General features: G+C 44.8%; 1 protein-coding gene across 1 annotated transcript; it reads left to right on the top strand.

Moving 5' to 3' along the window:
* Window positions 1-1,619: 1,619 nt before the first annotated feature.
* Window positions 1,620-10,793, top strand: FFAR4 (free fatty acid receptor 4). Its single transcript, XM_035138527.2, has 3 exons — window positions 1,620-2,153; window positions 6,904-7,032; window positions 9,126-10,793. Exons 1-3 carry the CDS (start codon window positions 1,620-1,622, stop codon window positions 9,525-9,527), a joined length of 1,065 nt encoding a protein of 354 aa, XP_034994418.2. The 3' UTR covers window positions 9,528-10,793.
* Window positions 10,794-13,336: the final 2,543 nt, after the last annotated feature.

Below are 13,336 nucleotides of genomic sequence, written 5' to 3' on the forward strand. Positions count from 1 at the left end.
ACACAGTATTTGGGCATTTGTTCTCACAGTTGCCAACTAGAAGACTATAGGAAGCCCACAAGCGAAATATTAATGCAGTTGCACTCTCCTCATGCTCTTAAGATATATTTGCACTTCAGCCTCAATAGAGAAAGTCACTAACATATTTTGGGGGGGGGAGGGGGGGTGTTCTCAAATACTTTCTAAAACCCAAACCAAGTTATAAGAAAAGAGATCCCGACTAAATATCAGGAAGAACTTTCTGTTAGGAGTAATAGCTGTTCAACTGTGGAATAGACTCCCAGAAGACATGGTAGACTCTCCTTCCTTGGAGGTTTCTGAGCAGAGGTCAGATGTCCTGCATTGTTGGACTCGATGATCATCAGGATCCCTTCCAAATCTACAATTCTATGATTTTATGATTTCTTCTTCTACTACTACATTTTATTAAGCAGACAAATAAAATCTAGCTTGCTGAAAATTTCAAATTAAGAAGCATCTTCCTTACAGACTACAGGAGACATGATAAAATCAATGGTCATTGTAAGCAAACAGGGTGAGCACAAATGATAATAAAAGCATGATTGGGAATATATTGGAAATCTGCAGACTAATAGGGTTTTTTGACTAGAAAACTGTTATATGACTCCAAACAGGGAATCCTGAGAGGAATGACAGCCCCCACTGATATAGGAATCCCTTTTCCATTTTAACCTCTGGATTTTAAATTGTATGTAACCTGCGCTGGGACCTGCTGACGAAGGGAGGGAAGACACCACACTTCATTCCACTTCCAGAAAAGTAACAGGTGAAACTTCTGTAGCGTAAAAACAGAGCCCGGTGGCACTTTAAGGCTGCAATCCCATACTGTACACACATTTCTGGAAGTAGTCTCCATTGAACTAATGGAGCTTACTTCTGAGTAGACATGGCTAGGAAATGGGCTGTAAATCTCTCCTACTGCACTGGTGTTTTCACCCAGGATCCCTCATTCTACTGATCTTATTTGTTTCCCTCACACCACCATTGTTCCACTGATCTGGCACTCAACTTCGCACCAAACTGATTCTGCTTAACACCCTTTGCTCTGATGCCTTAGTTCCCACCTGCCTAGGCCCATATCATTCTAAGGATGCCCACAATGATCTCTCAACCCCAACAATTCCACCTTCCTCTCCTAAGTTCCACCGGTCTTTTATGGATTATCTAATGTACCCGCTTCAGTTTGTTGTCATTAGGCTCCAATGGCCATTCATTCCCCGCATACCCATTATTGCCAACTGGGGAAGGGGCGGGGGCTTGCGCAGCAACTTGTGGCTCGCAGCCAAGGAGGCCTTGGTGCCTTCCTGTCCTATATAGTCCCTTGCTCATAAATTCTTCCTTTTGTCGCCGGCCAGCACCACTATTTACCTCCTAGCCTCCTCCTATCACTTCCTCGTTGCAGAGGAGTCAGCAAGCGAGCCGGCCAGCGGCACGGTCCTATCCCAACTTGTCCGGAGGGAAGGAAGCGGCGGCAGCAGCAGCAGCTTCGCCGCGTGTTTGGCCAGCTGCCCTGTGGCGCCCCGTCGGGGCGCGCGAGGGAGATAGGGCTCCTCCTCGGCTTGGGGAGGCTGCCTCATGCCCTGGGCAACCTCCCCCCGATGCCCGGGGCTCGGCCGCCCCCCGCAGGGAACCGCACGGACTTCTTCCCCTTCTTCTCGGACTTCAGGGGCGCCAGCCGCGTGGCGCTCAGCGCCCTGGAGACGGCCGTGCTGGCGTGCATCTTCGCGCTCGCCCTGGCGGCCAACGCGTGCGCCATCCGGCTCCTGGCGCGCCGCAAACGGAGGCTGAGTGTCGCCAGCTGCCTGGTGCTCAACCTTTTTTGCGCTGACCTGCTCTTCATCAGCGCCATCCCCATCATCGCCGTGGTGCGCTGGACCGAGAGCTGGACCATGGGCCACGCCGTCTGCCACCTGCTCTTCTACATGATGGGACTCAGCGGCAGCGTCACCATCCTCTCGCTGGCCGCTGTCAGCCTGGAGCGCGTGGTCAGCATCGTCCGGCTCCGGCCCTCGAAGGCCTACAGAGGCAGGCTGGTGGCCGGCCTCCTGCTGTTCATCTGGGCCGTCTCGGCGCTGGCCGCCCTGCCGCTCTGCCTTTTCTTCACAGTTCAGCCGCTGCCCAGAAAGCACCAGGTGAGCTGACCCTATAAAACAGACAAAGCGGTATTTTTAATTGACAAAAACGCAACCCTTTACTGCCCAGATCCCAACACACATTTACTCGCATGCCACTGATTTTTGTACAATTTGCTTTTGATTAAGTCTGCTTATGGTATTAGCCTTTCAGGCACAGTTCCTCCCACCCACACCAGTAAGAAGTTGACTCAGAAACTCTAGCTATAGGCTTATGCACTTGGGGACAGCACATTGAACTCAGTGGGGCTTGTGTCACACAAAACATTTACAGAAGCAGCCTGCTATTATATATTTCTTAGGTTGTTGTTGTTGTTTAGTCGTGTCCGACTCTTCGTGACCCCATGGACCATAGCACGCCAGGCACTCCTGTCTTCCACTGCCTCCCGCAGTTTGGTCAAACTCATGTTTGTAGCTTCAAGAACACTGTCCACCCATCTCATCCTCTGTCGTCCCCTTCTCCTTGTGCCCTCCATCTTTCCCAACATCAGGGTCTTTTCCAGGGAGTCTTCTCTTCTCATGAGGTGGCCAAAGTATTAGAGCCTCAGCTTCACGATCTGTCCTTCCAGGGAGCACTCAGGGCTGATTTCCTTAAGAATGGATAGGTTTGATCTTCTTGCAGTCCATGGGACTCTCAAGAGTCTCCTCCAGCACCATAATTCAAAATCATCAATTATTCGGCGATCAGCCTTCTAGGGCACACCTGCAAAATCCCATGCTGCATGTTGATTGGGGAGGAGGGGGAGAAACTAACAACCCAGGTGTCCTGCCTTTGAGTAATGCTCATTGGTGGTCTCCCAAATTCACCCCCCCCAATTATGCACTGGAAGTGCAAGTGGGGAATCTAACTTGATTGCACAATGAAGTGTTGAAATAGGTGTTAGGGGATAATTGGTCCATTTGAAGTTAGTTCCACAAAGAGAGAGATTTATTGGTTTCAAAGTAATGATCTATTCCACCCCCGCCTAAAGGTTTGGAGTGAATAACAATTGAAAAGCTTAAAAATACAATTCAGTTAAGTCAGAATACCATTGCAGAGTGCCTCAATGATAGGTTAACTGTCCCCATAAAGCCAAACCATGTAGATATTCCGAAAGTTCTGCAAGCTTGGACTATGGTGAATCTCCAGAAGAGATGGAGAGGAGATATAATTTCAGGTTGCTCCTATTGTAAGGGGCAGCCAATAAATCTCCCTTTGCTTATTGTTTGAGCTGTAAACCCTCCATATAGTCTGCTGTTTGGCTTTGCTAACACAGCCCCTCCGCATAGAAATGGTTATAGAGTCAGCTATGTACACTTTGAAAATGCATCCAAATGCATCCTCAGGTAAGTGTGCATAGGAGTGTAGCCTTTGACTTCAGAATGGTGTTGAAGATAATTCATGCTTCCTGTGCTTTTACACAGTTTCAGATTAGATAAAAAAATTCCTTCAGTAGCACCTTAAAGACCAACTAAGTTTTTATTTTGGTATGAGCTTTCGTGTGCATGCACACTTCTTCAGATACCATACCAAAATAAAAACTTAGTTGGTCTTTAAGGTGCTACTGAAGGAATTTTTTTATTTTACTTCGATCCAGACCAACACGGCTACCTACCTGTAACCAGAACTGGTATCTGAAGAAGTGTGCATGCACACGAAAGCTCATACCAAAATAAAAACTTAGTTGGTCTTTAAGGTGCTACTGAAGGAATTTTTTTATTTTACTTCGATCCAGACCAACACGGCTACCTACCTGTAATCAGATTAGATATTTCACATCTCTATTGGTCAGAGTAGGGAGATATAACATGGGAGATGTCAGAGACTGATTTTGCAGGGATAGCCAACGTGGTTCCTTCAGATAGTGTTGGACTCCAGCTTCCATCATCCACTGCCATTGGCCATGCTAGCTGGGAATTGGAGTCCAATAACATCTGGAGGGTACACTGTTGTCTACCCCTATTGTGAGAGGCCCAGAGACCCAGCAGAAATCTCAGAAAAAATCTATATTCTATGAAGCTATTTTCCCCTTCAAACAAGCAACACCTCTTGTATTCTTTTGGGGCTGGGCCAATCTGAACAAAGAGGAGTGTACTCATTTGAAGATGATGGATTTGTAGGGCTGGCTGACTGCTGTTGTTTGCTTTTATCAAGAGGCTGTTATTCTCCACCATGATATCTCTGATCCATAAATTTAGAGGGCCTTGTGGAAGAACATGGCAACATGGGTCCACAGCTTGGTTGGCTTTGCCAAGCTCTATATATCATTTAAGACATGAAAACTGAAAGTGGGAGAACTGAAATCCTATATTTTAGAGACCAATGGTAAATGGCCTGATACCAGTCTCTGGCATACAGGGCTTCAGGAAAAGCACAGGTAGGCCTATTGCTGAGATTTCAGGCAAGGCTGATTATTATCAAATCCTTTGAGTCCTTCACTGAGAGTACATAGTGAGTAGGCGTATCAAAGGAGATGGTGTAGGCTCAAATAATTTGTCATGATTTTGAATCATGCAAGCTGACTTGAACACTTCAAGGGGCACCACATCGATGGGTAATGTGGAGAAATTAAAGAGTCCTTTTTGGGATTAGAAATTGATGCATGGCAATCTGAAGCAAGATTCCTGGGGTTAGAACTGGAAGAGACTAAAAAAATGCTGTCATCTAGTCTCCTGATGCAAAGCAGGATCAAGGTAGTTGGACCGCATTCCCACATCAGTTTATGACAACTTGAGGAGAGCCTGGCACAAAAGGGTGCTTCTAGGCCAGCAGCTCAAGCTGACTCATGGATGCAGGCTGGCCAATACAATAGAAGGCAGGTTCTTGCACCTTCAGTAGCTGTGCAGAAGAGAGACTTTCAGCAGCTGGGGGTTTGTGATGTCAAAGTAATCCTGATGAAATTCCCTCTTCTGAACAACTATTCAAGCAGGTGAGAGACACCTGTGGTCTTCCAGATGGTGTTGAACTACAGCTCCCATCATCCCTGAGCCCCTGACCATTAGCCATGCTTGCTGAGGCTGATGAGAGTTGGAGTCCTACACCATCTGAGAGGCCACTGGTTTGGCATCATTATATTAAAGCAGGGGGTATCTTCCAGATATTGTCAGACCCCAGCTCCCTTCAGCACCAGCCAATGGTGGAAGAAGATGGCAGTTTGAGTCCATCAGCATCTGGGGTGCACCATGTTGGCTGAGGACTTATCTGCACTTCCTCTTATCCTGCTGCTCTTCAGTGCTCAATTGGAGCAAACAGCAATTCAGGTTTTCTCAGGATAGACTTTGCTCTGATTTAGAGCTAAAGAGCCAGTTTCACCTGGGAAAGGAGTGGGGCAAGGGGGAAACCACACCAACCCGTGTTTTCTACACAAGTGGAAGTGTGGGTGAGCCCTCAGTTGCGAATCTCATGCAAAAGGTCCCATATTAAATCCCTGACACCTCCAGGTAGGACTGTGAAAGATCCTGTTTGAAACCCTGGAGAGTCAATGCCAGTCAGTGTAGACAGATAAAAGTAAAGGATCCCTGGACGGTTAAGTCCAGTCAAAGGTGACTATGGGGTGTGGCACTCATCTTGCTTTCAGTTTGAGGGAGCCAGTGTTTGTCCACAGACAGCTTTCTGGGTCATGTGGCCAGCATGACTAAACCACTTCTGGTGCAACAGGACACTGTGACGAGTGCCAGAGCACATGGAAACACCGTTTACCTTCCCACCACAGCAGTACCTATTTATCTACTTGCACTGGCATGCTTTCGAACTGCTAGGTTGGCAGGAGCTGGGACAGAGCAATAGGAGGTCACCCCGTCGTTCAGATTTCAGCAACATGTGCAAAGTTAAGTTTAGAATTGAATTGGTGACTAGCCTTTGCAAAACTCTTCATTTGTCCCATGTTCTACCTATGCATTGCTTGAAAAGCAGACATTTATGTGGACATGTAAGATGACTGCATAGACCACAGAAGATAACAGGAGAGAGTCATCATCAACAAATAATTAGATTACCTTCTCATTTTTTGTCCGCCTTGCAGCTGTCTTTGCAAGGAAACCACATTTAATGCTGGTAAAATGAGGTCAGATATGACATTAGCTTCTAGTATTTGTTAAACTATTTAATCACATTGTCATAATGGTTCAAACTGTAGGTGGTGGAGGATTGCTTGCTTGCTTGTTTGTTTGTTTGTTTGTTTTGTTTTCTTTGCCAAATCTTGTGAGTACACTTTTATCTGAATATGTTCCAGGTTAAAAATCATAAATGTATTTGGATCATTAACTATTTCCATAGATCCTGTTTGGTTAGTGGTTATCTGTTCTAAACACAGGCACCAAGCCAGAGCATGTTGACAGAGGCGTGCCTAGGGGCTGGTGAAACCGGCTCCCCCCCAGGAGTGCCAGCCTGGAGGCGGGGAGCTCAAAGACCACCTATCAAATTATGAAGTGTATGACGTATATGTGTGTGGAGATGTGCCACTGTTGTTGCAGCAAGATCAAAAACAGGAGAACCTTCCTGTCCTCCTTGCACCGCAGCACAAAGGCATGCATTTTTTTCGCCCTTATTCCTTGCCTCACCTTTACTCTGGATGCTTCGAGTGCTGGGGTCACGTAAAATGTAGTAATTTCTAATGTGTCTATTGCACTAAAGTGTTCCCCGCCCCCTGTGGGGAGGCACTGGTACAGGGCACAAGGGACTCTAGGTGCACCTCTGTGTGTTTCTCAAACATTATGGTGAAAGCAAACACCCAGACTAAAAACTTACAGGGATTTTGTTCCTTTCTTTCAGGAAGTGTTAATTTGCACCTTGGACTGGCCCAGCATTTCAGGAGAGATCGCTTGGGATGTGTCTTTTGCCACTGTGATCTTCTTAATACCAGGATTGGTCATCATAATTAGTTATTCAAAGATTTTACAGGTATTTTTCATCATTATTTTTTTTAAAAGATGCTAACAGAGTAACTCATAATTAAAATTGAATCAGAGTTCTCATAGTAAATGGAGTTTTTAGTTTTAGAGATGGTAATAACAGGTCACAAGTAATAAAAAGTAGCATACTTCCTAGTTCTTAAGTTTTATTTTAGTTCACTTACTATAGTCGCAAAGCCTGAGTTGTTTATCACTTCAAATCCTCAACATTTAATTAATCCAGGGCTAAACTACATGTTATATTAAGTATGTTATTTAAACAATGTGATTCAGACAGCCACTTCTCACTCTTAACTGAAAGCAATCTCAGCACCCTGATCCAGATTGGCACCATGTGTGTGTGTATGGGTGGGTGTTGACAGCTCTTCTCCTCCATGCCATTTTCCTGCCACAAAATCACCCCAAAGTTGCTACCTGCCCTGGAAAAAAAATGGATTGTCCTGTATAGACTTTCCCATTTTGTTAAGATCTATCAAGCAGGTCTTACCATCAGCTGAGCCTTCTTGGCAGTGGCACCCCACTTTAAGAATTCCCTTCCCTCTGTGATACATGTGTTACCTGCTCATTTACATTTTAGATGCCAGCAAAGGGCTTGGTTATCCCCCCCCCCCCCCGTGTTTTAGCAGAATCTGATGCTGCTACTGACACTTTCCGTTGGCTGGTTGCGACCGACCTACCTTCTTGTTTTTATCCATTGCATTGTGAATTTGATACTGTTTTAGTTGCAGCCTGCACTGCAATTGCTGTGCAATGAAAAGTGAGTAAGAAATGTTTTAAATAAGTAGCACTCTGGAATTTTCATCAGGAAACTTCCTCTCCCTGCTCCTGTTTGTGTGTAATGCAGTAGCCAAACAGCACTCTTGAAAGTTGCTGTCAATATTACACATTTCTCAGGAAGGTGGTGCTAGAGAGTTACATATGACTTAATCCTCCCTTGGTCAGAAGATTATGCCTCCCTTGTAGAATTCCATTTTGCCATCAAGGAATACATTTGGAAGTTAAAAGGCAATATAACTGTATTTCAAAGAAACTCTACATTGTGCTTTGCACTAGATAACATTTGCAATCCATTAGCTTTCTGTAGATTTTGTATATTTTATAGCAAAATAGCATGGGAACCTGCCTTTTACTGAGTCAGACTATTGTTCCATTCCGCATCAGCTGCAGGTGAGAAGAGTTGTAGTCTAAAACATTTGGAGAGCACCAGGTTGGGGAAAAGCTGCTCTAAACTGATATTGTTTCCCCATCTGAGAAAAAGCAGTGTGCAGGTGGAAGAACAGTGGATGAGTGTGTATGCAAAAATAGTTTCCTGGCATTGCAAAAAACACAGTAATTGGATTAGGGAAAGCAAAATGAGAAGCAGTAAGAGAAATATCCCCCCCCCATAATATTCAAACACTATACAAATCACATTTGTGTAAGGATTAAATGCTGCTTTCCCAAGAGGAAACAAAACTACTAATTTCATTATGGTGGAACAGGGCAGCGTTTCCCCTTTGTCATAATGTTTCACCCTCTTCCAATGCTGATTTTGATATACATTGACTGTAAGTCTGACTGGAGCGTCCCATATTATTTTGGCACCTTGCACACTTCTAAACAATCGGCATATTTTCCTTGGATGCAGCAGTATTTGGAAGGCAGGTGTGACAAAGTGATGTTCACATCATCTGCAAGCTGCTGGTTGTGGCGAGAGCCTTTCCTAGAGCTGGTGCTCTTCACACCCCAGATGTGAAAACAGCCTCTCATTAAAAAAAGAAGAACATTTTGATTACCTGTATATTCCTATTCTCTCAGGTAGTTGGGTAGAGGTGTGGGTACATTTCGCACAGCTATCCGCCTCACTGAAAAAGGGGGGGAACCAAAATATGTTTTGAAATGTGTATTTTCATGCCATTCACTCTACTGCTGAAAACTTCCAAAGGAGATTCCACAGCTCCCCATGCCATTTTTTTCATTGCTGAGCTGCTCTTAATCAGAAAAAACTAATAATTTGATATCTAATCACAGAGTTTGCCTAATAATTTTTAAAGAATTAAGATATATTCACTGAAAGGTGTTTTTTTTAATGTTCTAATGCAGATTGCAAAAGAATCAAGGAGGCGTCTTCATGCTGGCATGGCCTATTCAGAGGGTTATCACATTCGAATTTCCCAGAAAGACTTCAGACTGTTGCGGACTCTGTTTGTATTGATGATCTCTTTCTTTCTTATGTGGAGTCCAATAATCATCACCATTCTCCTCATTTTAGTGCAGAAATTCAATCCAGACGTGAACCTAATGCCTTCTTTTTTCTTTTGGATAGTGGCTTTCACATTTTCCAATTCAATTGTCAACCCAGTTTTATATAATGTATCGCACTTCAGGCATGAATGGAGGAAAATCTTTTTCTGCTGCCCTGGTCCTCTTGGAAGAAAAGCAACTGACACTACGCTGAGGCAGAATAACAACAGACATTTCTCCGTGTCTGCTATTTCCACATAACCATGTGATGTTTCTGACAGCGGTAATCTCACCAGCTTTTGGGAACAGTGTGCTAAAGAAAGTGTCTGGGAAAGAGGGAGGCGGGTGGAATTAAAATATCAAGATCTGCACAGCATATTCTGGTCTTGGGAAATCTTGGTGCTGCAGAAAATGACCCTTGGTGCTGCAGAAACTCTCCCCATAGCAAGATGCAAGGGACGCTGATGGCGTTAAAACAGAAGTTAAAATGTTGACTTCAGAGCATAACTGAACTCTGCAGTTTACTATCTTCCAGAAAGTGATTGTATTTTGTGGGATCTTTGCCATGGGGCAGGGGCGACAACACTTCCTTGCGTGAGAGCCAAAGAATCGGTGTTAACAAATAACAAGTTTAAAAATGCGTAAGTGGCAGGGACACAGCCAAATGTTCACATGTGTGCTAGGTTTATAAATGTACAAGTAGCTGCCAGCTGCAGGGAGACTCAGCCATTCAAACAGTACTGTGTATTTTGAACATGTGTCTATGGGTTTTGTTCTTGTACTGGATTCGTGCCTAGCTGGTGTAAAAAGATTGCTGGGGTATGATGGTGCATGTAGATGCTTAGCACATGGTCAGCTCTGGCAGAATCCGTTACCTGTTCAGTCAAGGGAGTGAGGGATAGGTGCAGGTGGGACTTAGCACAGGCAGCTCACCTTCCATCCACCGAACAGATGAAAGCACATGATTATCAGGGGCTGGTCTGAATCGGAAGATTGGGGAATGCAATCACAGGGAGATCAGCTCCTAACAGAAGAGCAGGGGAAATACCCCCCCTTCCAGCGTTTCCAGAAGCAGAGAGACAGGCAGACACAGAAGATGCTCGGTTGAGAGAGGAGCTACGCAGCTATGAGATAGTAGCTGAGCAACCAGAAGGGAGGGAGCAGCTGGAACCCCTCCCTCCCACTGAACTCAGAGGTCCGAGCGTGTCACAGAACAAAGGAGATGCCGGGGGAGGGGGTGAGGCACTTCCCATTGGCATGCTTCTCGCTGCGGATGTGGGGAGGAATCAGAGTAGGCAACTGATATCCTTGCAGAGGGTTGCATGTTTGTGCTTGTAACATAATGCTGTAATTAAAGGACTATAAATCTACCAAATGTTCATTAATTATTATCAGTGAGCTACCAGAAGGGAGAGGGGGAACTCCCGTAGTTGAAAATGATGCAGCAACCTTGTTGAAGCTTGCCTAGAGCGAAATCAGTGCCTAGATGGGAGATCACCTCAGATCCCCTTCACCCTACGCTTCATGAAAGAAAAGCCAGACACAAATGTGTTGGAGAATAACTAAACAAACATTTGTTGGGCAAGTAGAATGAAAGGAATTCCTTAAAACTAGTGGTGGGTATGGAGTCTCCTTCTGCATTCCTAGTTTCCAGGATCAGGAGGCAATGCACTTGTTTGGTGTCATGGGCTTTGAAGAAACTCGATCTCAGGATGCAAGGGAGAAAAGTGCTAAGAGGAAGGCACGCTTGGCAAATCCACACCGTGATAAACTCCTGCCTGGAAACCAATGTCCCCACTGTGAAAGGACGTGTGGATCCAGAATTGGCCTCCACAGTCACTTACGGACCCATTGTTAAAATCGTGTTTAAAATCTTACTCGGCTACGAGTGATCACCAAAGAAGAAGAAAAGCACTTGTTTGGGATGTAAGCCACACTGAGCCCTGTTACTTGATTCTAGTTTTGCACAGAATCAAAATGTATGTTACCAAAAACAAAACAAAACCCCACCCAAAATAAAAAATCAGTTTGCTTCCTTGGAGGCTTTCGATAGGATTTTGAGCATTGCAGCAGGCCTCTTGGAAAAAACAAACAAACAACTAGATCGTTAGTCCAATAAGAAATACAGTAAAAGAAAAAATATTTTCCATGGTAATGTGAGTTTCAAGGTCAGAGGTTCGATCCCTGTAGAGGACAACTGCATATTCCTGCATTGTAGGGGGTGGACTAGATGATGATCAGAGTCCCTTCCAACTCTACAATTCTATGGGCTCGTGAGGCAGGAGGGACAGTTGATGGCTGAAGGTGGAAACCCCCACCAAAAGTTATTTTACACAGCTTCTGGCAAACTTATGGAGTTTTAATCAAGTTGTGGTTAAAAAAGCTTGTCTGTGGTTTCATTCATTGGCTGTGCAGGCTGGGGTTGATGGGATATGTAGTCCAGAACATCAGAAGGGCACCAGGTTGGGGATGTCAGGGCTAGAGTGTTGGACTAGAACAAAGGAGACAAAGTTCAAATCCCCCATTCAGCTATGAAACTCACTGGGTGGCCTTGGGTAGTCGTTCTTCCAGCTTAACCCTCCTCACAGGGCTGTTGTGAGGATAAAATTTGGGAGGGATTCATCTTGTATGCTGCCTTGAACTCTTCAGAGGAAAAGAGGGATTATTATTATTATTTATTATTATTTATTATTTATACCCCATCCATCTGGTTGGGTTTCCCCCACCACTCTGGGTGGCTTCCAACAATACCAAAATACATTAAAATATCACAGATTAAAAACTTCCCTAAACAGGGCTGCCTTTAGGTGTTTTCTAAATGTCAGGTAGTTGTTTATCTCCTTGACCTCCGATGGGAGGGCATTCCACAGGGCGGGCGCCACAACCGAGAAGGCCCTCTGCCTGGTTCCCTGTAACCTCACTTCTTGCAGGGAGGGAACTGCCAGAAGACCCTCGGGGATGGAGACGCTCCTTCAGGTATATAGGACCGAGGCCGTTTAGGGCTTTAAAGGTCAGCACCAACACTTTGAATTGTGCTCGGAAACGTACTGGGAGCCAATGTAGATCTCTTAGGACCGGTGTTATGTGGTCTCGGCGGCCACTCCCAGTCACCAGTCTAGCTGCCGCATTCTGGATTAATTGCAGTTTCCGGGTCACCTTCAAAGGTAGCCCCACGTAGAGCGCATTGCAGTAGTCCAATGCAATTACTGAAATAGTAAAGTATTTAATTTTAGATGGCACCAACCTCAGTATGGAATCTGTAGTGAGGATGTCAGTTTGCGTGACATAAAGCTCTTTCAGAGTAGAGGTGTCTCCCAGCTTAGCTACCGGTACACCTTCCTTTGGGGCAAATTAAGACTGCTTAAACTGGTGTGGTGCTACTGAAAGCACAACTGCGATAATCTTTGATGACCCCAACACAGTTTATTTGAAAGGTCCACCATATTTAATGAGGCCTTTGCATTCTGGCTCTTTAGTTGCCATGGTCACCAACCTGGTCATGGAAGAAATGGATTCACAGCTCCTGACCTGGCGCTATCACAAGGGCTCCAAGCCAATTGGCAGTTGTAGCAATCATGGATGCCCCAACTTGCAAACTTGGTCAGTGCTGGTTTGGTGCTGTATCAGCACAGAAAATTGTCCTACAGCAATTGGCATGGGATATTGCATGAACCCCACCCCCCTCCACTAGTATGCTGTCTCTGGAATGGTGTTGGTTCAGAATGTTTCAACACAACAGCATTTGTGGATCAGGTGCAAAATGTCAAGCCATTGTTTCTGGGAATAAAAGCTTTAAATAATGAATAATGTCTTCTTGCTCAGAAAGTAAACAAAATAGATATTTTGAATTAAAATATATGTATATTGAAATACTACGATTGCCAACTTGGGGGGAAGGGGAAGCCTGTGGTAACCAAAAAATCATCATCATTATCAAAATGATATGAAATTAGTTACTACAATATGGATTTAGAATTGTAAGCACTCCCATGAAAGAATTTTCACATGCCGCAACATGCTAATTACAGATTTTAAATACATGAACATGTGTTTGCAACATGAATACGTAA

The sequence above is a fragment of the Zootoca vivipara genome, chromosome 5 (assembly GCF_963506605.1).
Source record: "Zootoca vivipara chromosome 5, rZooViv1.1, whole genome shotgun sequence".
Lineage (NCBI taxonomy): Eukaryota > Metazoa > Chordata > Lepidosauria > Squamata > Lacertidae > Zootoca > Zootoca vivipara.